Source organism: Chironomus tepperi, unplaced genomic scaffold (genome assembly GCF_022539635.2).
Source record: "Chironomus tepperi strain 1889 unplaced genomic scaffold, CSIRO-AGI_Ctep_v1 contig_82, whole genome shotgun sequence".
Taxonomy (NCBI): Eukaryota; Metazoa; Arthropoda; class Insecta; order Diptera; family Chironomidae; genus Chironomus; species Chironomus tepperi.
Window position 1 is genome coordinate 356964 of NW_027226204.1, and position 25811 is coordinate 382774.

Consider the following 25811-nt stretch of genomic DNA (forward strand, 5'->3'; position numbering starts at 1 on the left):
ATAATTTAAGTATGGATTTGTGCTGTGGTCAATCAAACGATAAAAGCTGTGTTATGAACACTGGATAAAGAAGAGTTTAAGTGTGCATTGTGTCACACTCCTTAGCAACTCCCGGTTGCTCAGTGGTAGGAGCATGCGACCGGAAGTTCTAGGACATTGGGATGAGTTCCACTTGTGTTATATTTTTTGGAAGTGTGCTTTTATCTTTTGAACTCTAAAAAAAGAAAGGTTCTGAACATCTGAGACTTAATACGAAACAAATTTAGTGAGTTGATCTGATCTACTTGAAAAATTGAAGCAAGAATTTGTGCTTTACATCGACTACCGAACAATATATTCCGATCATAGAGATCCCCTAAAATCAACAAGTTAAACACAATTAAATTGCACAAATTGCTGTCAACAAATTTTTCTAGCTTCCAAGCAGGCAGTAAATACATATGACTACTCTGTATACAAAAGAATCAAGAGCCGGTTAATCGTTTGGAAAATTAATAAAAATGCTTTAAATTTAGTTTTTGTATTCATTTAAATGTAAATAGATTTATTCAAAAAAACAGTGTGTATAGTCAAAAAATGATACTAAGTAATATACAAAAAGTACGATCATATGAACAATTGTGCATTCTTGTCATAAAAACTACACATGGAATGATTGATCTCTTTGCGGGAGGGGTCAAGGCAAATCTCGCTTCACAGAATTTCATCTTCGTTGCTTTATGTTCTTTTTGTACGTTATGTTGTTACTTATATATTAAATGAATTTGATCTGGAAAGACTTTCAGACCCGTTTCGCATTACAGCTTAACTTTTTAAATGTAAATACTTTTTAGTTCTATGATTGCTTAAACATTAAAAATCATGGAATTTCATGTAAAATACTTCTGTCAAATTTCTCTACAATAGCGATGAATGGACGAAAATGTACACCTGATTATCGTGGAAAATATTTCATATTATGCACTATGCCTTACATATAAGTAATTAGTTGCTTATCGCACAATTTTTTTAAATTGCTATTTAAATTCGAATCCGTTTGGTGTCAACATATCGTCTAATGTTTATGATTATAATTCCCACCAAACATATACATGCAATCCAAGCTCCAAACAATGCGATGTAATACGGAATTGCACTATTTATTCGATAATCACGACGACGTTCATATGAGAGATCTTCGTGTAAGTAATCCATGAAATCAAATATAGCTCCACATGATAATCGATGCTGTAGAACGCCAACCTAATCAATTGGATTTAATTGTTAGTAACTTGATTTAAAATGACTTTTTAAGGGTCGTTTATAAATGACGTTAATTAATAGTTGGGTGACTTTACTTAACTCAGTAAAATCCCAATTCACTAATTAAAAAGATCCAGAGGCGAATTCAGAGATGCGAAAATTCAAATTATGAAAATCCGTTAATTTTTAAATTATCAATTTTCACTTAAATATGACTCATTCTTTTGAACTAGAGCAATAACACTTTAACGTCAACAATAAACAAAACCCTTAATCAAATATAATTACCATTTGACCACCCTGTGCATTTGTGTACTTCACGATTCTACTTCTATATTGTTTGCATGTCTTCCAGAAACCATCGGTCAAAATGATGGCATGAATGAGGGAATAGATGAGCATAATACTAGCAATGAGAGTAGTTGGCATCCAATATGTTGGGGAAATTGGATTTCCTTCTCCAAGCTCCTGCTCGATTGTCAAATGCATGACTTCATTTGATCTGTAATCATTCACATGACATATATTTCACAATCCTTGATAAGCACTAAATCACTTACCTTTGTGAATATTCTGTCTTTGCAGCTCTTGGACGTCCTTCATTCTTAAAGCATACTCTAAAAACATGGAAACAGCCGAGCATGAAGAAGAACATAAGTGGTAGAATTAATCCAAAAGCTCCAAAGTAACACCATCCAACGTTACTTCCAACAAAGTAACTTAATGTATCACTGGCATAAAGGAAGCATCCACAATCTCGTTCATCATAATAACTTGGATACGTCTGGAAATTTCCAGCACAAGTGTTGAGTACAACTCTCCAGTGGAGCCACAATATGGATGTACAAATGATTGTCAATAGTGATGATAAACATCCAATAACATAAAGATATGCTAAAGCTCTTTCTGATTTATATGGATTCATCTTTGAGATATAAGAAGTAACTAATAAGAATGATCAGCTTAAAATATAGGAATGTTTAAGAGCACTTTGTGATTACAACTGAACTAAAATCTAAATAAACAGAAAAACTTATGAATAAGCGATTGTAGGGTGTGTAACTCAAGAAAACTACAATAAACAATGTGACGGAGTAAGGAGAAGTATTGTAAGTAACTTTATCATAACTTAACAGGTGTTAGAGAAGGGGAAATCAAGCAACGGACCTGTATTTGTATTTTGTACTAGATTAATGCTTGTATATAATTGGATTGTTAACAGTTCATGCTTTGTCTGTCAAGTCTTATTGGATATTATTGCGCCTTAATTTGTTTTCAATTTTTTAGTTAACGTATTTTTAAAATTTAAATTTTAATTAATTTATATCTTGTGAAGTATGTAATTCAAATTGAAATTTAAGTAAATCATTGAATCATTAACAATTTACAGTCATTGTAAGAATGTGTCTAAAATTAACGATTCTGAAAAATTCAAATCATTGATGACTAGATTACTGATTGTCAACAATTGACTGTGCGACGACTTTAAAAATATTAGAAAGTTTTCAAAATTAATTAATAAAGAATATAAACAATGCATCCATCAGTCAGAACCCAAGGTGATGGAACGGAATATCCAGAAGTCGTAGCAGAATCAAGTAGGAAAGTATCTCGCTCATCAATTGACAGTCAAGTGGATAAATTAGGAAGAAAATATTTGTCTAAAAAGATCCAATCATCATCGTCATTACTTTATAATTCATCGGATAATCAGGAAACTGTAATTAATTTTCCACGAGAAGTCAAGCCAATTGGAAAAAAGTTTTATTTAATTCCCAAATTAATCCCGAAATCGACGGAATTTCGTATGAAAAACAGAACACCAAAGTTAGTTCTGATGGAACCATATAAGGTAAATATGATCAAGTGGAACTAAAAGAATGATCATTAGGATATTTATTATTATCCAATTAATTGTTGACGTCCATCAAAATTGTTTTTTTGAATTGTCATACAGTATGTTGAATAATAAATGATCCCGTCTGAAAGGATTTCCGTGTAACTGATCAGCCTTATCGCAAAAAAGTTCCATAGAAAATACGCTAAAATATCGTATTAATTAATGATACATTACAATATTGATAACGACATTAATTTCTCTTATCTATGACGTGTATTTCAGGCTTGTGTGTCACCAATTATACCATTCAAGGAAAGCAATAATAAAATTAGAAAATCGAAAATAATTGATAAGAATAATTTGGATCTGAATGAATTAGTGCGTCACATGAACATAACAAAAACATCATTAACATTGAACGACAGCGATAATTTTAGCATTAAATCGGGAAGTGTTATCGGTGATGAATATGCACAGTTGAAAAAGGAACGGGATCTATTTGAGACACAATTAAAGTTCCAAATGCAAGTTAATAGTGAATTGAAAGGATTATTAGTCCATTGTCTCGGCGAGGATATCCAATCAAAAGTCAGCAATTTAACAGAGGATAAAATGAAGATAGCAGAGCATTTAAGTTCAAATACAGAGAAAATTGAATTTCTTGCAGGACAGGTTGAAGTGTGGCGTAGTAAATTTCTGGCATCTAGTCTTATGGTTGAGGAACTTGCCAAGTGGAAAGCAGTTTTAACAGAAAAGAATCAGCATTTAAGTTCATCAAATAAAAAGTTACTTGAAACTTTTGCAATGCTTCGTGATATGGAAATTGAGCTTTATCAGAATTTAAAATTTATTTCTGGATATCATGAGACTAATTTACAGACATCTAATGTGATTGACCTAACCGCAGAGTGCTTGAATCTAAGTCAGCAATTGGTATTAAATTCTGGTAAAATTGGAATGCCAGAACAGCTTGTTCCTTATCTCGATCCACTTACCGATGCACAAAAGCAAGCCATAGAGATCCAAGACACCAGCAACTTCCTTACATCAACAGATGATGCATTTAAAGCAATATGCAATCAAGCTAATCAGGAATATAATCGAGCTAAAACTCAATCGGAAAAGTCATTTGAGATGGTTGATTCAAAGGATGCAAAATGAACTTGACTGAGCATTATTGACCTTGTTTTACGCGTGCTTACCCTAAATTAATAACGATATTTAATTATTTTTAATCCCGTTTGATAATAAAGTAAAAAATTGATATAGAAAAAAATAACTGTTGATTTGAATTTGCATGGACGTAACTGGAAGTAACTTTAAGTATTTCTAGGTCCTTTATCAACTGCCAATGCCATCATAGAATCATTATCCTGAATAATTTTCAAAAATCATTAAGTCCTTCCGCTTAAATTAATTAAAATCGACAAAATCAAAAGCATGTATTGGAATGTATAGTACGCATGTGTACGGATAAAATTTTCCAATGAATTTTCCAAAAAGGCAAAGAAGAAGCAAAAAAATTGACACACACATGTACAATTGACTTGATCTCTGGCGTATCTGTTTGATGAAAATACTCGCACAATACATCCACATACAAAGATTTTTGTTGGAAGTGTACGATAAGAAAGAAAAAAAGGAAAAAAAAAACACATTGGAAACTGGCAGTATAGAGGAAAAAAAAATATGGAAAAGGTGTGTTGATACGAGGAAAATTTCGCAGAAGAAGAGTCTTTCCTAATACATTACGTACGTAGTTTATTTTAATAATTATCATTTTTGTGTTCCTTTTGCATTAAAAGTGTCAGAATTGCAATAAATCGTTAGTTAAATACATAAAGTATAAAATGAATATCAAATTTATATGATTTAATTCCGTTTTGTGCTACAAAAATTGAAATGAAAAATGGTTCATGATACAGAAGCTTAAAAAAAAAATTTTTTTTTTTATGAGAAAAAAAGAATGTAAAGGCAAAGAAGAGGAAGAAAATTTTCCTAAAAAAAAAAAAAAATGAGAAAATGAAAAATTTTGTAGTGAAAAAAAATATTCAATTTTTGTAAGCCCGTAATAGAAGTAAAATTTCTAAGTGCATAAGAATCACTTCCAAGGAGTGTCAGATAAAATTTTTTATTCAAAACGGAAAAGAAGAAAATTTTTTTATAGTGAAAATTTCTTTTTTTTTTTTTTGTTCCTTATAACAAGAAATGAAAAAATTTCCTCATTTTCTTATTCTATTCCAAAAAAAATATAAAAAAAAGGTGGTTTAATGCATGAAATTGGAGTATCAGAAGAGCAAGGATAAAACTGACTGTGAAAATTTTGTGCGTGCTAAATTTTTCCGAAGAGCTTTTCTTTTTCGGAAAATTTAATTCCGTTGTGGCAAAGGCTCTCAGCGCCCCGCTAGAAAAAACGCTCGACGCAATAATGCAATGATGGATGTATTGTGGCTTAATGACTGAAAACATGGAGGAGAATGATGCCGTTTTGTGCTCATATATATAACTCAAGTCGCGTGAGAGTTTTAGAAAAGGGCGCAGAAAATCGGCACAACACAACACTTTGTGAATTCATTGCTCCATCATCATCATCATATCCAACACCTTCATTAAATATATAATACTAAATTACCATACACACTAGACCAACAGGCCAGGAAGAAAAAAAGTCGTTATAATTATTTTGTAACAATTTTTTTTTTTTTTGCGGTTTCTCATCTGGTGTGTACATTAAAATAATAACGGGGAGGAATTGAAAGGCATTAAGTAAAGGAAGACAAAAAAAAAAGAAAGAAAGCAAAGCAAAGCAAAAAAAAAATCTCAAAAAGCTCTCAACGCGACGAACGACGATCATAAGCATCATCTACAAGCACCTGTAATACTTAAGATTACTGATAAACTCGAGCATTGTTACTTATTAACATCCTCCCTCATTCTTCCTCTCCAACAGTCACCATCTTTCGACAGTAATATTATAACTCATAATCTCAAGCAGTCAAATACACAACAAAAAGAAACGAAAAAAAAAATTATTAAGGAAAAGTATAAAAAATTTCAACTCAAACGGAGCATCTTAACAACTTAACAAAATGGCGTATGGTGGACATTCCTTTGGAAAGAAAACATTTCACAAACCGACTTATTGCCATCATTGTTCGGATTTATTGTGGGGCCTAATTGGACAAGGATACATATGTGAAGGTTCGTTTGATAAAATTTTTATTTTGTTCTGGTTCATCCATTGTGCATTAATTTCCCTCAATTTTCATCCCTCGTCCATCGTCGAATAAAAAAATCACAAAAAAAAAAATTTTGGAACGAAAAATTACAAAAAAAAAGAGAAGAAAAAAAAAGAATTTTTTTTATTTAGTCATTTCAACATTTCATTTCTCTGCTCTCTCCTTTTTTGACTCCATCTTTTTCTCTATGTACGAAAAACAGTGGAAACAAAAAAAAAAAAATCTCTTCACATACAGCTTCCATTTCCATTGCACATTCAAGAAAATATAAGGTTTTCCATTGAATACTTAATCCACCCTGAATGAATTCCTTTGCATACTTACTAAGTTGTCATGTGCTTAATATTGAGGATTTATAATCCATGAATAACAGAAAGTAGTGACACTAAAATTACTTAAAATGATGAGGACAAAAATTATCGGAAAATTTTTTTTTGTACAGGAACGAGAAGAAAAATTGATTTTCCATTTGTTTGTCATACAGTAATTTTCCAAGGAAAAGAAAATTTTTTTCCAATTTTCATACTCTTTACGTTTTCTTACTTACTAACTTCACTTTATTATTTCTCTTTTCTTCGTGTGACTTCTTGTTCTTCTTATTTTCATTTTTTTTAAATATATATCTATATACAGCATATAGTTATCGACTGTATAATATAGAAAAAGAAGAAGAAAAATCGAATTTCATTTCTACTATGTTGATGTCTATTCTTATTCCTTGTTTTTAAAATAACTCAAAATAATAATGTAAGGAACAACAAACAGCAGCAAAATTCCTTATACATGCAATTGTTTTGCAATTTTTAGATCATGTCAAAAATGTATTTTTCTATTGTATTTCCGTTTTTTTTTCGAGAACAGAAAACGATATGACATTATTGCTGCCACCACTCCTATGTATGAATATTTTTTTTTTTTGAAGTAATGTCATGCATATTAGGTGATTGACAGTGGAAATAAAACAAGTCCCTTTTATAATATTGCTCTTGGTTTATTTTACTTCTACATTCAATTATTTGAAATAGTTTGATGGATAAAAAATTGGCTGTGCCAAGAATGGAAATTGCTGTATACTTTAGTGATATTATACAGGATTTTAACTTTGTGGTGTGTCGTGACTACTTTTTGTCAATATTGGAGGTCATATCAAATAGTTTTGTAAAGTGATCTAAGAATTAGTGCTTCAAGTAGGAATCGAACACTTGGTCTTCACGATGTAAATGTCATGAACATTGTCCAAACATCCTTATCATATCGATGAACACACTCCATGATGATTGATAATCAGTATATGATGGGAATCGAACCCACGTTTTAACAAAATAGTGATATAGATATCAGGTCTGTTGCCTATCCACATGCACAATAGAAGTGTTACTTTTGCATTAGCAGAATCACCAATATATGTATGATTGGATACTTCAGATCCAACTCTACAGAAAGAAGGATAAAACTTTCATTTGTATCATTTTTTGTAAATAATTCAAGCCAGATTGGAAACTTTCATATCTAGTATTCATGATTCGACTAGCCATTTTCTTAAAAATGTCTTGACAATGTAACAAGACATAACTAGACTTTAACTAGACATATGGAAAGTTAATTTCAAAGAAATTTTTCTGAAGCCATATACTTAGCGCAAGCAGAAATCACAAAAAGAAATTTGTATGAAGCCATATACTTCACAAGTGCAATCAGAAATCCTTTTATATGGACTCTGTACACCAATACATGTTTATCTAAATTTGTGCTCCAACGACTTTTACCAAAGTGCAATAGTTAGTTACTTTTGAATACTAAAATGCTAATGTTTTTATGGCAGCTGCGAAAGTGTAATTCTGCTTTTTCCAAAATAATTAAATTAACATTAATTCAATCCACATATAAACTTTGTCAAATTCCGTGTACGTCAACGGTTCATGGTTAACTAGACACTAGACATAAGTACTGATGTCAAAATGGAAGTTCCAAATATGTCAAGTCGTCCCTATGTCAAGTTTTGTTTTGGTAATTGGTAATTCGAAGGCTAGGAAAAGTATTTAACTAGTTACGTGTCCAGAAGTCTGAAGATGAATCGAATTTCAAGTCGACTGTTCCATACGTCCATACTGATCCTTAGCAACGTAAAATAGGCAAAAGTGTCTATCCTAATGGACTCGGTCTTGTGTCTCTTGTTTTTCTCATTTAAGTTTTAACACTTCAATGATAAATTCTTACGTTATCTTTCTATGTTGCTCACTTATTACAGTACTCAAAAACATGACTTTTCAGACTTTTACTTACAATGAAAAGTAATAAAATCAGATTAAATTCACCAAGCATTCAAAAATCATTCCACCCGAACGTAATAAGTAAGGAAAACCTTGGGAAAACCTTGGGAAAACTTAACCAGTAACTTAGTTTGTCATATCTACCAACGATTTCCAAGACAATCTATTTTCGACCCGTGACTCCCTATCAATTACAATTCTTTGACAATGACCTATGCAATGACTGAAAATGAATAGTATAATTATATTGGGATATAAAGAATTTCAAAGATGTTGAAACTTTAAGTTATTTATCTATATTGTAAAAAAATGACGAATCTTTAATAACACGACTAGTCTAATCCTGATATGATAAACCCTCCAGAATTAGTTCAGAAATTCCACCTTAATAGACATAGAGCCTGCTTTCATGGTACAAAAAGTCTACTCCGGTAATTAAAAGCGATCAGTTTGCCTGTCAGTGTCCAATTTAACAGTTTCCAACAGAATATCTAAATTTAAATCCAGAATCTAATAATTCTAAACAAGATATTCTAATATTATACACATTTCATAGGATTACTAGTCGTTTCTATTTAGGTTAATCCTTTGGCATTTAAAATAAAATCTATAAAAACTCCCCAGTTCAAACCTCATAGCTAAATTTCATTAACATAGAAGAATATTTTTATAGAGTGACACATTTAGATGTGTCTGAAAATCATGTTCCTAACAATATGTAGACTTGTACAATTTTAATTTTTGCAAAAAAATACAGCAAGAAAATTCCAATTTTATTTTTCTTCTTACCTTCACTATTTTCGTATGACATTTTTAGTATATATATTTGTGACAACAACATATCTTTTATTTCTACTGTGCTCATTCCTCAAAATGCTGTTCATTTCCTTCACATATAATATATGTAAAGTCCTATGTATACACATCGATGTAACATGTTACATATTAAGACATAGATAGAAAAAAGATGGATGTAATGAAACATTTTGGATAAGAAGGAGCATCGATATTGCAGAAAAATGAGAAGAAGAATATCTATCGAATGACTATAAATATCTCAATCAATGAATTCTTTAACAAGTCGCTATAAGGAGTAAGAAGAAGAAAATTATTTTTAGATTACTTCATCTTTAGGTCGGCAAAAAATAAGAATGAAGGGAATAAGAAGCAGAGCAGAGTAAATCAATAGTAGTTTTACAATAATCATGATCATCATCGTCATTATCATTTGTCATCTTCAAAAAAGATTTGTTAGATAAATGGGAAATTGAATTGATTGGAAGTGGATGCTGGATGTGTAGTAAGGAGGGGAGACTTTGGGGTTAAACCCTTTTTATTCAAGGGAATTTCAAGTTTTTTAGGGATTTTTGAGAAGAAAATCTTAGAACTTTTCTAGAAATGCTTCATAGTCGATGTGGGGACATGCTTCGATGATGTCCAACATTTTGAGGATGCTGAAGGATTAAGCGTTGAGCAATACACAATCACGAGCAGGAAACTTCTTGAAATCATGTGTCCAGACTGTGTCAAGACAATTTTACGTCTAAATGACAGTTGCTACTTCACAAAGTCGACTGTGACAGTGTCATGGCAGTCTATTGTGTCTCTCGGGCATAAAAGCACATGACCGTCACATCAGAACGACTCCCAGTGAGCGTAAAAACTTATTGCATCATTCATGACACACATTTCTTTCTCTGTTCATTATTTTTCCTTCCTTCTTCTTCATCCATACACACAAAAAAAAATATATATTCTCTCTATTCGGAAAAGGGGAGTTGAAGCGTAATCATTGCGAAACAATAAGCATACTCAAGGAAATAACCCACTGTTGATTTTTCATTAATTGCTTAAACTATGACGCACATTAGGTCCTTCACATCAACCCAACTTGTATATTTTTTCTTTTTCTTTTTCTCTACTAATAAGCAAACGGAAATCGCGTCGCGGCCACGATATTACGACGATCTTTTCTGTTCCCTATATATATATATTTTGTGTTTTCTTGTCTATCACATTCGACGGCCTCGTTTTCTTTTCTCTTTCGCAATTTTTCATCTTTAAAAGCAACGACGAAGAAAACAAAAAAAAAAAGTTTTTCTCATTGTGAAAAACAAAATTTTCCTTCATGTGAAAAACGTGACTTAAATCATGCATGATTGATAATAAATATAGACAATAATCCTATTGATGGTCACTCTGTCCATTTGACGCATTCAAAATTCAAAATTAATTAGAATTTTTCACAAAATTTTCATCAAGTAATCGTTGCATTTAAGAGTAAAAACATGTAAAGGAAGGGAAATTATAGTAAAAAAAAAAAAAATGTTGTAAATGTGTATAAAAAGTAACGTGCCATGTGCGCATGTCATATACAGATAGAAATGCATGCTGTTTTTGTTGACGTCATACGTCACATTTTCAAGGGAAAAAATAGATCAACACATCGTTGTGAGAAAGGGAAAAAAAAAATAGAGAAAGACTGGAAGATCTATTTAGATTTTTATGTATATACACTCACACTTTTGAATCATTATTTATACATAAATAAAAATAGATGAAGATGAGTCGATGATTCCTATAATAGTAGAAAAAAAAACTTATTCTTAACACTTTTTTTTTTCTTTCTGTTTGTTGCAGTTTGCAATTTCATTGTTCATGAGAAATGTGTCACCAATGTTGTCACGCCATGCACGGGAATCTCACCATTCTTGATTAAAAATCCCGTTGCACATTGCTGGTCGGAACCGACGCATCATAAGAGAAAATTCTGCAATGTATGTCGTAAACGTTTGGATGAAGTTCCTGCCGTTCATTGCCTGAGTAAGCCGTATACACAATGAAATGCTGTTCATTCATACTTAATTCATTATTTTTTTTAGTATGCGAGTACTATGCGCATATCGAATGTCAAGATTTCGCCATCGCTGATTGCAAGGAGAATGCAACGTATGTTCCGGGAAAGGATTTGAGTAGCGTGAAGCATGTTCATCATTGGCGTGAAGGCAACTTGCCACAATCATCTAAGTGTGCTTCCTGTAAGAAGACATGTTGGTCATCTGAATGTCTTACGGGTAACATCATAATTTTCTTTATTGATTACTATTGGAACTGACATGATATATTTTTTAGGATATCGTTGCGAATGGTGTGGCTTTACGACTCATGGTGGATGTCGCCATTACGTTTCTCAAGAATGCACTTTCGGTGCTCTTCAGCCAATCTATTTACCACCACATGCTGTTTCGATTCCGCGAACTGAAGTGCCGATGGAAGCAATATTAGGTGTCCAAGCGAAAAATAAACAAATTCCAATGCAACGCGAATATTCATGTCGTAAGTTTATCATGTTACTTGCTTTGGTCCTTCTTATTATTCGTAATTATATAAATGGGGCAAAAACTTATTTTTCACCTCGATGTTCCACACCATATCTGTTCCTCTCACTTCCTTAATTTTTTGTTATTTTTATTTATATTTTCATTAATAATTTTAATTTTCTTTCTTTTTCTTTTTTACAAACCGAAAAAAAAAACTTTTTTGTTAACATCCTTATGGCTTCTGAAATTTTATATTTTCATTATGTTCATTATGCCGCATAAAACAAATATGTATTCTATAATTTAATTAATTATTTATTGTTAGCTGAACTCCGTACTATAAGTTTATGTGATAGTGATAGCGATCTTTTTATGCAAACGTATAATGTAATTCATCGAAAGTCGAGTGATTCATCTCATTCGGCTGCAGTTTCCTACTATAGTGGAACTGAGAGTCAACAAAGTGTGAGTGATAGATCATTTTACGATAATATTGCGGTAGATGATGTATTTGAGCACCATCATCATACTCATCATTCTCATAATATTAATAATAATAGTAATCATCACTATACAAAGGCTAGAAATTATCTTATGCCGCCTATAAATAATTTACCACTTAGACTTTTAAAGAATCCACACATAAATGTAAATAGGAGTGTATCATTTCAAGGAACGTGTGGAACATATTTAACACCACGTCATAATATTATAATAAGGAGAAGACATGATGAGAATATATTTAATGATACACCATCTGATTTCGGTTCAACACGATCATCAATATCACCATCAGGCTCAAATCCTTCTCCACGTAACAATACCTGCGATTGTAGTAGTATTATCCCTAAAACAAATGTACAAATTGATCGTAATTTAATGGATGAAAGCTATTGCTATAAATATCATTATGATAAGAAATATGATGGACCATTTTATCTCAAAATGCTAAGACGAATGCAAAAAATCTTTAAGCGTCAATCTAAAAAGTCCTTAAGAGGTAGATCTCGTTCCTGATAAATCAATCTATAATTAATATTATTGGCTTATTAACATCTTCCTTATTCTTATCCCCTCAACTAATTGATATTATTGACTATACTTACTATGTGCTTGAACCAAAAAAAAAGTGTATAGAACTAGATTCTTTGCAACTGATAATATCGTTTTTGTGTGTTGACTATGTGTGTTGATTTGATACATTAACCATGCCATAAGAAAGTGAAAAAAACTTTTTTCATGTATGAGATCTAAAGGAAATAATACTCTGAGAATGGAATAAAATAAATTCAATAGATCACTATCACTTGCTATACTTACAACCAATATATTATTACTTAATTGCTTGCTTGATGACGAGATAAAATCTTAATAGATAATTTCTTTCTTTCCTTCCTTTTTTTCTCATCTCTCGTTGCTGTTTTTTTTTTCTGTATGTCATTCTTACACTTGTAGCACGCAGCATATCAGACGACTTAAGTAGCGGAGATGCTGCACGTTTTCGTGACGATGAATATGGGAAATCGGAATCGGCGAGTGGAATGGGAAGTTCCAGTGCACGAAATGAGTCGGCGCATAAAGGCGAAAGAGATAAAGAGAAAAAAGAAAAAGACAAAGAGGAATTTGAAGGTAGGCAAAAAAGTTGATTCTTGTGGATATATCCAAAATGTACTGACATTTTTCTTTTTTTGGTTCCATCTTTTAGAAACAATTAAAGTCTTTGATGGAAATTGTTCATTACGCAGACGAATATTTCGTGCAATCACTGTTCCTCGAACATGCAATTTGGAGCAATTATTGACAACTGCTTTACGAGCTTTTCACATCGCGAGAGAGCCTAATGTAAATACACTGCTATTTTTTACTTCCCATCAATAACTTGACATTTGCTTCTACTTCTATTTTAGCAATTCTATTTGACGGATTTATATGCAACAAACGGCGATGAAATTCAAATTCAAGACCCAACACCTGTTTTGAATTTACATAAAATTGAAGGCAAAAGGCCAGCTATATTTTTAAGATTTCGGTAATTTACATCTACTTCCTATCCCTAACAGACAAATAGCATGCTCTCAAAAGCTTGCTCACCTTTAATATAATAGAAAAGCATGCTCGAGAGCAGTGCTCTAAGCTTACTCTGCTCTTGAGAAAATGCTGTTTGCCTGCTAGGGTCTTATTATATCTTACTAACTTCCTCCATTCCTTATTGTAGTGAAAAAGAAATTGATAAAGGATTTGTTCGCGTATATCCGGGAAAGTTGCAAGTAGAAGAACCTTATGTGACTGTTCAAGTAGATAATGATACAACTGTCAAAGATTTAATTCGCGAAGCACTCAACAATTTTGCATTACAAGATCATCAAGTTGACGATTATAGATGCTTAGAAATTCTACTCGATCGTGGCGTTAGTGAGCGTGTATTATCATGGAATGAACGACCTTGGGAAATAATGAAACAATTAGCGAAAGATTCAATTAGACAAATGGAATTAATGCGCTTTTACTTGCAATTAAAACAGGATCCACATGGACCAAATGTAGCATTGTTCGTTGGAAATTTACCATTAGGTCTTTCACAGCGTAATTATGAGCAAATTTTAATTGAAATTTTGGGTTCTGAAAATAAATTTTCGAGCATCGGTCCAATTTATTATGAATATGGTTCTCTTGTCATCACATACGAGAATGCATCAAAGGCTGTAAGTCATACTAACTTTATTCCTATTCATATTTGTAATTTTTACTGAATTTCTTTTAGGTACGGGCTCTTTATGCATTGAGGGAATCAAAATCCGATGACAAACAACTGCTCGTCCTATTGCTGCCGAATATAGAACCAAGTATGGTACCTACTGGTGTAAAGCCTCTCCTAGTATTTGTGAATGTTAAATCTGGTGGATGTCAAGGATTAGAATTGATAAGTAGTTTCAGAAAATTATTAAACCCTTACCAAGTGTTTGATTTAGATAACGGAGGTCCATTGCCAGGGTAAGCTAGAGATTCTTGTACCCGATTGATCTGTTACTGAAGATCACTTCTATTCTTATCTTTATAGACTGTATGTCTTTCGTCATATTCAAGACTACAAAATTCTGGTGTGTGGAGGAGATGGAACAATTGGATGGGTATTACAGTGTTTAGATAATGTAGGTCAAGATTCTGAATGTTCAAGTCCACCATGTGCAATTGTTCCTTTAGGAACTGGTAAGCTCATCAAACAACTTAATCCACCCTCAATTCTGTAAATTGTGAATTTATTTTAGGTAACGACTTGGCTCGTGTGCTGAGATGGGGAGCTGGTTATACAGGAGGCGAAGATCCATTAAACTTATTACGTGATGTCATAGATGCAGAAGAGATTCGCCTCGATCGTTGGACGGTAGTTTTTCATCCAGAAGATAAGCCAGAGGATGTTGCGCCAAAAGCGCCAACAAATTCAACTGGTAAGAAGAAGAAGGATCAGCAACAGACCGAAGCGAATTCACAATCGAATCAGCACCATCATCATCATGCAACAACCATAACTACACCACTTTGTCAAGGTTTTCATTTATTTTCTTTTGCTGTATATTGCTAAGCCGTGTAGCAATATCAAGCATTTTTTCAATGTGTTCGAATTGAATAATGGAAATGATACATAAGCTAAAAGTTTAATTTAATTTATTTCATTAGGTGTAATCAGTTCCTATTTATTTCATATATATATTATATATTTTTTTTTTATCTCTTAGTTTTTGATTTATTATCATTGATTTAGTTGCTAGCTCAGCTAAATGATTCATAATATTAATGATATATATAATAAGTAATGTGCTGATGATGATCATAATAAGTATACTGAGTTCATATATACATATCATATATTGTTGCATATGATTTCCTCATTTAGTTCGCAAATGTTTTTTACTTTTATTGCATGATTGTGAAGAACTTTCGAGTTTTAAAAAGCGATACAAGACTAAATTTGATAAATATCTTAGTGCAGACGCCACCCTTTTCCCTTATGTATATATATATTTATGCAAAGACATGATTTTTGAAAGATCCTCGAAGAATGCGTCCATAGATAGATTGTGTAAATTTAGTGAATAAGGCCTAAGCTAATTGCATCAAATTAGTTAAATCCTTCTTCATTTTCAGTGTTAGCCATCCTTGATCCATTGACTGTCTTACTAACCTATTCTTTTCTCTAAAAACTTCCAGTTGTCGGTGGACAGAGCGAGGATAATTCACAAATCTTTGTCATGAACAACTATTTTGGCATCGGAATTGATGCCGACTTGTGCTTAGACTTCCACAATGCTCGCGAAGAAAATCCAAATAAATTCAATTCACGCTTACACAATAAAGGTGTTTATGTCAAAATGGGATTGCGCAAAATGGTTGGGCGTAAAATGTGTAAGGACTTACATAAAGAAATTCGATTGGAAGTAGACGGAAAACATGTTGAATTACCACCTGTTGAGGGAATCATTATTCTGAACATTTTGAGGTATGTATGAGAAAAAAAAATGAAAGTTTTATGCTTCATTAATGATTTATGTTCATCATTTTTTTTTTGTGTCATGTAGTTGGGGATCTGGCGCAAATCCATGGGGTCCAGAGAAGGAGGATGCATTCTCAAAACCAAATCATTGGGATGGAATGTTGGAAGTTGTCGGTGTAACAGGTGTCGTGCATTTAGGACAGATTCAATCCGGTTTAAGATCAGCTATGCGGATTGCTCAGGTATGTGATGATGGAAGGAGATTTTGTTATTTTTTAAGTGTTACTGAGGGGTTCTTAGGGTTGGGTATATTAACATCTTATGGGCAAAGCTGTTTAATTATTGTAATTTGGTCCTGAATGGAACAAACTGCGAATATTCGACTGTATGTCTAGTTTCAAACTTGCCATGATATATCAAGTTTATTACTAGATATAGAGTCGTCTAATCCAGCCTGTTCCACTCATAGGTTATACTATGATGCGACATGGCATAGCTCCAAGTCAAGTCAGCTTTAGCAACTTTGAATAATTATTCCTGAAACTACATTTTCCATACAAAATATTAATATATCCCTTCCAAATGTCTTTTCTAGGGTGGTCATATAAAAATTCATCTTCATTCCGAAACTCCCGTACAAGTAGATGGTGAGCCATGGGTGCAAAGTCCTGGTGATGTTGTCGTTCTTAAATCTGCACTAAAGGTGAGTCGATTGTTTTTTATCATTTATAGATTTTAAGATGATTTTACGTTTTATGATTTTTGGGTTTTTTTGTTTGATATAACTGATGGTAGTGGAAAGAACAAAAATGTATATGTTGTTGAGGAATATTGGATGCTGTTGATTGAGGATGTGGGGAATTGTATTTGAAGGTTCAAGTTGGATCTTTGAATCATTAGATTCTCGGCATTCTTAGGTCATCAGCATTCAAAGGACTTCAGCATACTTAAAATTAACTAATTGGCTTAAAATATGTTTCTGTAATGATTATAATTTGCAAATTCCATATTTAATATGTAACCTATCATTCTCATTCATTCATAATATCACAAGCTTCAATGCTTTATGACACACATATTTGGATATATATCTGTATCATACATACTCAATATGTTTTTTTTATTTAATTTAATGCTTAAAAACAAAATAATTCAGCATGCTATACATAATATTCTTGCTTCTTAGTAGTTTGCACATAGAATTTTTTATTCTTATTCTTATTCTTATTTCTCTGATTTATTTTCTCTCTTGATTTCCTTTATACTTTTCGATGCACTAAACAAAAAATTGATTTTTTTTGGTTCCGATTTTTGTTTTTTGATTTTTCATTTATTTTTCTTTGTTTTATATTTAATTAATGTGAATCTCAAATTATTTGTCATTATTACAAGCTGATCAAATAAGTGTTGTATGTAAATAAGGCAAACTGGAAATTTGATCAATTTGTAAATGGCCTCAATATTGATGGAGAAAAAAGAAAATGAAAATAATTTTTTTTAATTAACTTAAAAAAAAAGATTTGGAAGTTGTGTTTTGAATGTTGTGTACAGAACAAAAAAAATTAATATTCTGATGGATTACTATAAATAATTTACCATCACTTTCTGTGATTATTGTGTTGAAGTAACATGATCTACCACAACAAATTTTCTTTTTTCCGATGATTTGAACTAATAAATCTTCGTCCCAGTGATTGAAGTTTTGTTCTTAAAATGGTTGAGTGAAGATTATTATTTTGGTATTGGTATTCGAGGATTAGTAGGTCTACCAATTGCTGAAGATCCGTTTTGATCAGTCTAAGTTGCAATCTAGATACAATCAGAGATGACCAATTAACTATAGGGTTCGAATATCGATAGTCTCGTTTTGAGAGACCAAATTTTTTGACTGATGGGAATCGAACCCAATTCCTGATAACAGAGAAGGTTGTCAATTGTCGATCAGTTTCCTAGCAAGTCGGGCAATGAAGCATTAATCTTGCACTGCTAGATTCGGCTATGTACATATGATTCGATACTTTAGATTCTGCTCTTTTACGACTTGATCAAATTGATCATTAGGTCCAAAACTCCCGTTTCTTGTTTCTAAAATTTTCATCCATGATGGAAATTTTCACACCTTCCTATCGGATCTGTAATTACGCATCAGATAATGATCCTATTTTGAACATCATTCATGCAGATTCAACCGATTTAACAACGATCTGCTTATCTTTATGAAACAAAAGTTCTTATAGAAAATATGATGACTATGTGAACAGACGGAGCTTGCTCTATATCTAAAAAAATTGACCTAAAAATTAACTCATGAACACTCATTTAGGTGTATGCTCATTGTCATAGGGTGTCATGTTAATAAGCTAATTAGATAATTATCTCAACTTTTGAGAAGAGATCAATTTAGAGCTATGCTCTGAAAATTCGACCAATTATGTAGTCATCATCAGATATTGATAAAAAGCTTCTACAAAACAATGATCTACTACTGAATCCAAGAATCCAAAATTTCACTCAGCCATTTTTAACAAAATTCTTCAATCCCTGTCTTATGTACCCCCCGATGACTAAAATTATCCAATTGAAAAAATCCCAATGTGTATATATATCACAGGCTACAATGTTGAAGAAAATAAAAAGCAAAAGGAGATTAACGGAGCCACACATTTCGCCGGCAGTTGCTGGAAGTTCAGGGGCTCCAGAAAATAATGGAGATCGTGACAAGGAACCATTGAGTGGCACATAGAGAAAACGTCCGTTCGGTCCAAGTTTACTTTTCTCTTGTTTCTTATAAAACAAAGCACAAAATTAATCAAAATTTATCTAGAACTTAGTTTAATTAAATTTAAAAAAAACTGAAACTGAAATGCCAAAAAATAGAAAAAAAAACTTTAAATTTTAATTTAAATAATTGAAATTATATTTATATTCTTAAAGCAACAATGAGGCTTTAGAGAAAATTCTTTTTTAAGACTACTTGCTTACTTGTATAGTTTAAACTATGTGCCATTGAAATGAAAAATTAATGAAGGATTTATTAGATAAAAGTTGATATGAAACAAAATGATTTGCAAAAAAAAAATAACTATAAAGTCACTGAGTACTATGTAAAAATTACGTTCATGCACAAAGACATAAAAAAATACACAAAAATGATACCTTGATGGTGTAAAAAAAACAAACATTATCTAAACGATATTACACATTTAATTTTTTTCACATTCCCTGCCGTTTTACAACATTTCAAAATAATATATATTTACAATTGTCCAAAAGATATAACTCACAATGAACTTAAATGACTTGTATGTGTGTATATACAATTCACAAAACACAATTAAGAACCTTCCTCATGTTTTATCAAACCAAAATGGAATTTCCTTTTTTCCCTCCACTATTTTATATAGAAATTATATCAACAGCAAAAAATTTAGTTTATCATTTTTGATTTTCTGTAAAAATTCTATCAAATGTTAAGAGAAAGTTAGTTATTATCGATAATTTTAGATTATATCACGTGTATTTAAGTGTTGTGATTATGTTAGTAAACTACGTTAAGATTGGGATATGTGGAATAATTTTGTGGATATGGGAAAAGGAAGGTGAAAATATAAGAATCTATGGATCGAGTGCAAGAATTATTAAAAGGGTGGATATTGTATATTGGTTTTCAAGGAGCTTTAAGTAAAATATAATTCAGATCAACATGATCTACAAGGTTTAAAACAGTGAACGGTTATCCAAGATCAACTTCTTTTTCTACAGCGAGTATCTGCACAAAAGGACCTTCATGTTAGACATTAAAAACTTATTCAAACTATAATCTTTAACGAGTATTTCACGACTCACAATATCAAGTGTTTGTGGACTGTTAAGGATTGCTAATTGCTATTAAAAAACAGAGTATTCACTGAGCTTCATTATAATGTAGAATTATTATAGGAGAACATGAATTTCAAATTGAATTTTGGTATAAATTGTGAAGTGACCTTTGAACTTTAAAAGATATCTTTCAAGAATTTCAATTAAGAGGCTCAGTTCAATGAATGTATTACTTCATTCCAAAGCTCAAAAATTAGATCATTTCAACAAATATTCAATAACAAAGGGGACATTGTAAGGAACTTAACTTTAAGAGTCCAACTTTCGAGAAATCTCATTCGCGTACTTACTCAAATATACTAGTGTAAAAAGGACTAAACTTCAATATTTCTACAAAAGTCATCAGAGAAACTAAAATTCTTAACATATTGATAGATGGTTCCCAATGCACAACCTCCTAACATGATTCCATAATTTTAAGTATATCAAAACCTGAAAACCCCTTAATGAACTAAATATTCATTGCCCATGTCCAAACTGTAACCTATATAAATATGGTGTCCAATATTTCGATTCATAGCATATGATGTAGTCAACAGAATCCTTAAACAGTTTGTAAAATTTATAGATAAGTCAGCGTAGAGAGCACATCTCACTAGTCATCATCACGAAAGCACAAAACAGCACAAGTAAAATTATCAAGACATAAAGTTATCGTTAATCACTGATATTCCCTCTTTTGTTAGAATTTTCACTGAATTTTTAAAATTCCCCACCAAAAAAATAGAGAACCAAAATTATTTGAGACTTCTTTTAAGCATCAGAGATTGAAGTTGATTGGTATGGAGTCGAGTAGGCTTATTCATACCAGAATTTGAAGTTGGCTTGAATTTTGAATGAAATTGAGTTGATTTAAGTCAACTATTCCATTCAAAATCTTAGTAGACTTCGAGTTCTGTTCCATAAAAGATCTGGATCAACTTCAAATTCTGCTTTTTGATGATAAAATTGGATTTTTTTAGACATAAAAAGATGAACAAAAAATCGCACAATTTTTGCTATTAATTAATTTTTCGATTCTTATTCTTTCTAACCAGAGCTCGTAAGTCTACTCGAATTTTGTATGGATATACAAAATTCCATCCAAAATCCGAGTTGACTTCCAGTTCTGCTTCTAACTTTTAAGTTCTTCCTTACATTTTGATACTAAATTGGTTTAAATTTTCAAAATTTTTCGCACTTTAATGACGAAGTTGAAATCCTTTTCTAGACAGTGCATTTAGAGGATGAACTTCCTTAATTTTTTTGAGAATAGTATAAAATAAATAATGGCATGTAGATCTTCTCTATCTTCACTTACATACCTAATTATTCTCTCTTACATCTTTTTGTATGGTTCTAGTCATCAATTTTTATTGCAAATTTCGCAACTTTCTCTCTATTTTTAATTATATTTCTATTTTTTTAATTAATTTTAATTTAATTATTTTATTATATCAGAAATTGAACAGTTATGCACTAATTATCTTCCAAATTTTTTATTGCATTTTGCAAATTTTTTTTTAATTCCTATTTTTTATGGCTTTTTTTAAATTAAAATATCAAATAAATAAAATAATTGCTGAGCCAAAAAGGAAATGAATTAAATTTTTGGAGCATTTTGATTGACTTTATTTTATAATAAAAAAAAAATTAAGTATTTCTGTAGAAGTTTTTTGACGTTAATTTTTCGTTGCATTTGAATCTTTTTTCCTTAAAAAAAATCTTAGTTCAATTTTTTATATTTAATTTATTTGATTGATTGACATCGTAGCAGTTAATCGTCCCATGCTAATGAAATCGTTTCAAAAGACAATTCTTTTGGTTGATAGTTAGAATAGACAACTAGATGAATGAACCATTTATTTACATATGCTTGATCAGATCAATTTTGAGTGACATTATGGAGATATGCTGGTCAAAAATGTATTTTTTAAAATTATTTATTTATTTACCATACCTATCCTGACATTTGACAGCGTTCAATATGAAAAGTGATGTAAGAAATCAACTAAACTGACCAGAACTTGACTAAGAAAACATCCTCATTAGCCACATTAAAAAAACTGAATAGATCAACAGAACCAAATTCTCTTTCATTATAATCTGCGCTCATTATCATCTAAGATCCATTTAATAGAGTTCACTTTAGAATCCTGCTTCAATTTTTAGGATTTATATTATCCATCCAGCTACCTAAAAGCTGAAGCAGAATTTATTCTATAAAATGTTCCAATTACGATCATACAGGATCTTAAAAGCTCTATCAAAGATCATAAATAAATGAGACATTCAAATTTAATTTTGATTTCAAATTTCCTAAGGATCAAGATGACTAATTTTGCTAACTAGAGACTAAGAGTATGCTCATTTAAATGAGTGTAATCACGAGAATATTCAATGAATTGTCTGTTGGAGGCTAATTGATCTAATTTTTCCATGTTGACGCATTTACCGAAGCGCGATGGCTTCGTCACAAAGCTTTTAAAGGTACCACTTCATTCATAGAATCACGAATTACACACAGTAAAAGGATGAGTCCATAGTAATTTCATAATGACTCCCATTTCCAAGGGACCTTCAAATAGCTGCCAACTAAAGCCTTGTTTCGCGACAAACCAGTTTCCAACCGTTCAAAGAAATTTCACATAAGCACTAAAGTGAATGGCAACAAAAAGATGTCCGAAAAGTTGTCTATTCTATTTTTGCATGGATCAGGGTAACAGATCTTCAAGTTATAAAATTTAAATTTCATATTATGCTTATTAGTGACGTAAACAGTGAGTTTTACCTTAAAACCTGTGTCAAAAGCTGGTTCACAAATCTAGAAAATCATCAAATATTCAAGCAATTGTTCCTAATATCAAGAATGTCCTTTAAAAGCTCAAACAAATCACCTTTAAAAGACAGAAAATCTTCGTACCAATAAATCATCCCAAGACTTACATCACCAAGAACTTAATTTTGATCGATTTTCATTAGCATGAATAGCATTGGTTTTCAAAACAAATAATTTTTTTTATTACAAGCCATGTGTCACAGACATTATTTTCCATTTTTGATTCTTTTCCCTGCCACCAAAGTCCATTTTATACTTAAATTTATTTACTTTTTTTAATTTTATTTTTAAAAATTTAATTTATTGATGAAAATGAATTAACGTTCTTTTCATTTATTTCTCTTATTGCTTTTAAATAAATAAATTCGTAATGGAACCATTCAAAAAATATAACCAAAAATAAATAAATACAAAAACTACATAAAAACTACATCATCGGACACAAATCTACTCTTTATTTCCTAATTTCTATAAAAAAAAATCATTAAAATATTTAAAAAAATTTTAAATTAAATTTGAAACAAATTAAAATGAATTAAAAATCATGGTGTGGGACCGGACGGCAGGCAACAATGTTGAAAAAATTAAAAGGTAAAATGAAGCGACGAAATACAGAACCGACAATGTCAGCTGGTAATACATCGACGACGACGAGTCACCATCAAATGACTCTCGCAACGCCAGCTGAGCCAGATGAACTAGATCAGAATAATACAGATTTCTGAATTTGGTATAACGAGCGACTGATATAAAAAAGAAGATGAAAAATTAAAAAAAAAGAATTCACAAAAAAAATGGAAGTGACGAAAAAAAAGAAGAAAATATTAAAAAAATGATAACAGAAACAAAACTAATAAAATATTTAAGAAAAATTGTGTGTCAATTGTGAAAAAAAAAATTTAAGAAATGAAACTAAATTCAAAACTTTAAAAAAATGAACTCACCTGCATACCTGTGGGATGCTGGCGACTTAAACTTAAACAAAAAAGTATGGCAAAATTTTCAAAAAAACGATGAAAATTTGTTAAGTAACTTTAATTAACAGCAAGGAAAAATAAGAAAAAATTGTCAGAATTTCAGTAGTAGTTGATATACAGAACAAAAAAAAAATAGTCGAAATCAGTCGCTCTTAAATTAATTTTTTTATCCAGGAAAAATGGTGAAAAATTAAAGAAAATAATTAAATTGAGGATTACAAAAAAAAAGAAATGAAAAAATTCTTTAAAAGTAAATTTTATTTCAAAAAAATGAATTAAGAATTGATAAAAAAAAAGAAATGAAATTTAAAATGTTAACAAAAAATTTTCTTATTGATTGTTATGTACGCAAAAAAAGAGTAAAAAAAAATCTGTGAAAAAATTTTCATCTGTTGATTCGATTTGTTATTTATCCATTTATGTTGTTATTGTACGTTTAATGAACAAACAAATCGCGAGATATATAAAACTTAATATCTTTAGAAGAAGAAAAAAATATATGAAATAAATCATGATACAATTGATTATTATGGGTTAGTTGTGGATTGTTGAACAATTTGAAAATTTAACGGATTTTTCTAATTTGAAATTTAACGGGAAATTGAAATTTGAATTGTTTGGTTGAGAAAATTTGACGAAAAAAGTTTAATCTTTTTAAAACGACAAAAATTTAACGATTTTTTGGAATTTGAATAATTTTTGTTAAAAATTTTTAACATGAAAATTTGAATCTTCAAAGTTCGTTAAAATGCTGATGAAAAATTCTTTCGGTGAAAAATCCTACGAAGAATTTTAAATCTTTCAAATTTAGCAAAATTAACGAATTTTTGAAATTTGAATTTTTTTCGTTAAAATTTTTGACATGAAAATTTGAATATTTAAAAATCGTCACAATTTAGATTAAGAAAATTTAAACTCTTTCGTTAAAAAATGACAAAAAAAATTCAAAATTTTAATATCCGTTAAAAATTCAAAATGAAAATGACCGTTAATTTCGAAAAAACTCAATCAACCCCAAAAACTCTTACAAAAAATATATTAATGAAGAGACCAATAGTTCATTTGCACATCCATAATGAAAAAATAAAAAAAAAAATATTTATTGCCATATAAAAAAAAAAGAAAAAAATTATTATATATATTCACAAGATACACTCACATACACACACGCCCTCAAATGATGATTATGAAGAAGAAGATGGACATTTACTAAGCAAGAAAATATTTTTTATTACTTTTTTAACTAAACAAAAAAAAAACTCCTTTTCAAAGCATACAGAACAAAAAAAAATAATAATTTGAAACGTGAAAGCCACATATAAAGGAACACTTTATGAATTTATTGTTATTACCTCAAATCATTACATACAATGAAATGCAAATGAACAAAAAGAAAAAAGAAACTGATTTAAATTAAACTTTTTATTTTAATTTTCAAAGTGAAACTTTATTAAAAATCTACTTCAAAAGATGAAATTTAAGGAAGTAAAAAAACAATTTATTATCTAGACACATGAAAAAAAAGCATAAAAAATTCATATTAATCTAAGAACCTATAAGTGAAAAAATATATTTAAAAATGAATATAAGGAATGAGGATGTGAGAATGTTTGTACTAAATTCCTAATTCAGCTGCTAAATCATGCTGAACAATTAATTAAAAAATTATTATGAACTGCTAAAGGCAAACATAACCTAAAAAAAAGTCCTCATGACTAGTCATGAGGTGATGAATAT

The 25811-nt window shown here is 30.7% G+C and overlaps 3 protein-coding genes across 7 annotated transcripts; 2 read left to right on the forward strand and 1 right to left on the reverse strand.

Moving 5' to 3' along the window:
* Window positions 1-510: 510 nt before the first annotated feature.
* LOC139085749 (uncharacterized) lies at window positions 511-2320 on the reverse strand. The gene is made up of 3 exons (XM_070633890.1): window positions 1803-2320; window positions 1531-1744; window positions 511-1242 (listed from the first exon to the last, which is right to left on the reverse strand). Exons 1-3 carry the CDS (start codon window positions 2165-2167, stop codon window positions 1021-1023), a joined length of 801 nt encoding a protein of 266 aa, XP_070489991.1. The 5' UTR covers window positions 2168-2320; the 3' UTR covers window positions 511-1020.
* A 361-nt stretch (window positions 2321-2681) lies between these two features.
* Window positions 2682-4361, forward strand: LOC139085790 (uncharacterized). Its single transcript, XM_070633942.1, has 2 exons — window positions 2682-3094; window positions 3365-4361. The coding sequence occupies exons 1-2, from the start codon at window positions 2777-2779 to the stop codon at window positions 4241-4243; spliced, it is 1197 nt and encodes a 398-aa protein (XP_070490043.1). The 5' UTR covers window positions 2682-2776; the 3' UTR covers window positions 4244-4361.
* Window positions 4362-4743: 382 nt separating this feature from the next.
* LOC139085789 (diacylglycerol kinase theta) lies at window positions 4744-24255 on the forward strand. Of its 5 annotated transcripts, none has more exons than XM_070633936.1 (18): window positions 4744-4834; window positions 5345-5957; window positions 6033-6283; window positions 11232-11414; window positions 11474-11665; window positions 11724-11927; window positions 12237-12911; window positions 13367-13540; window positions 13617-13753; window positions 13819-13940; window positions 14127-14613; window positions 14673-14902; window positions 14970-15118; window positions 15178-15456; window positions 16118-16406; window positions 16486-16642; window positions 16996-17103; window positions 23664-24255. In XM_070633936.1, the coding sequence occupies exons 3-18, from the start codon at window positions 6172-6174 to the stop codon at window positions 23820-23822; spliced, it is 3657 nt and encodes a 1218-aa protein (XP_070490037.1). In that variant the 5' UTR covers window positions 4744-4834; window positions 5345-5957; window positions 6033-6171; the 3' UTR covers window positions 23823-24255. The 5 variants fall into 5 exon arrangements, with proteins under 5 accessions (XP_070490037.1, XP_070490039.1, XP_070490040.1 ...); XM_070633938.1 differs by having other exon boundaries at window positions 15178-15357; XM_070633939.1 differs by lacking the exon at window positions 12237-12911.
* The last annotated feature ends 1556 nt before the right edge of the window (window positions 24256-25811 follow it).

Coding starts and splice junctions, on each gene's coding strand:
- LOC139085789 (XM_070633936.1), top strand. CDS start 6,172: ATGGCGTATGGTGGACATTCCTTTGGAAAGAAAACATTTCACAAACCG. Junction 14,614..14,672: donor ACGAGAATGCATCAAAGGCT/GTAAGTCATACT, acceptor AATTTCTTTTAG/GTACGGGCTCTTTATGCATT. Junction 16,407..16,485: donor ATTATTCTGAACATTTTGAG/GTATGTATGAGA, acceptor TGTGTCATGTAG/TTGGGGATCTGGCGCAAATC.
- LOC139085790 (XM_070633942.1), top strand. CDS start 2,777: ATGCATCCATCAGTCAGAACCCAAGGTGATGGAACGGAATATCCAGAA. Junction 3,095..3,364: donor TTCTGATGGAACCATATAAG/GTAAATATGATC, acceptor CGTGTATTTCAG/GCTTGTGTGTCACCAATTAT.
- LOC139085749 (XM_070633890.1), bottom strand. CDS start 2,167: ATGAATCCATATAAATCAGAAAGAGCTTTAGCATATCTTTATGTTATT. Junction 1,745..1,802: donor AAGACAGAATATTCACAAAG/GTAAGTGATTTA, acceptor GAATGATTACAG/ATCAAATGAAGTCATGCATT. Junction 1,243..1,530: donor ATGCACAGGGTGGTCAAATG/GTAATTATATTT, acceptor CCAATTGATTAG/GTTGGCGTTCTACAGCATCG.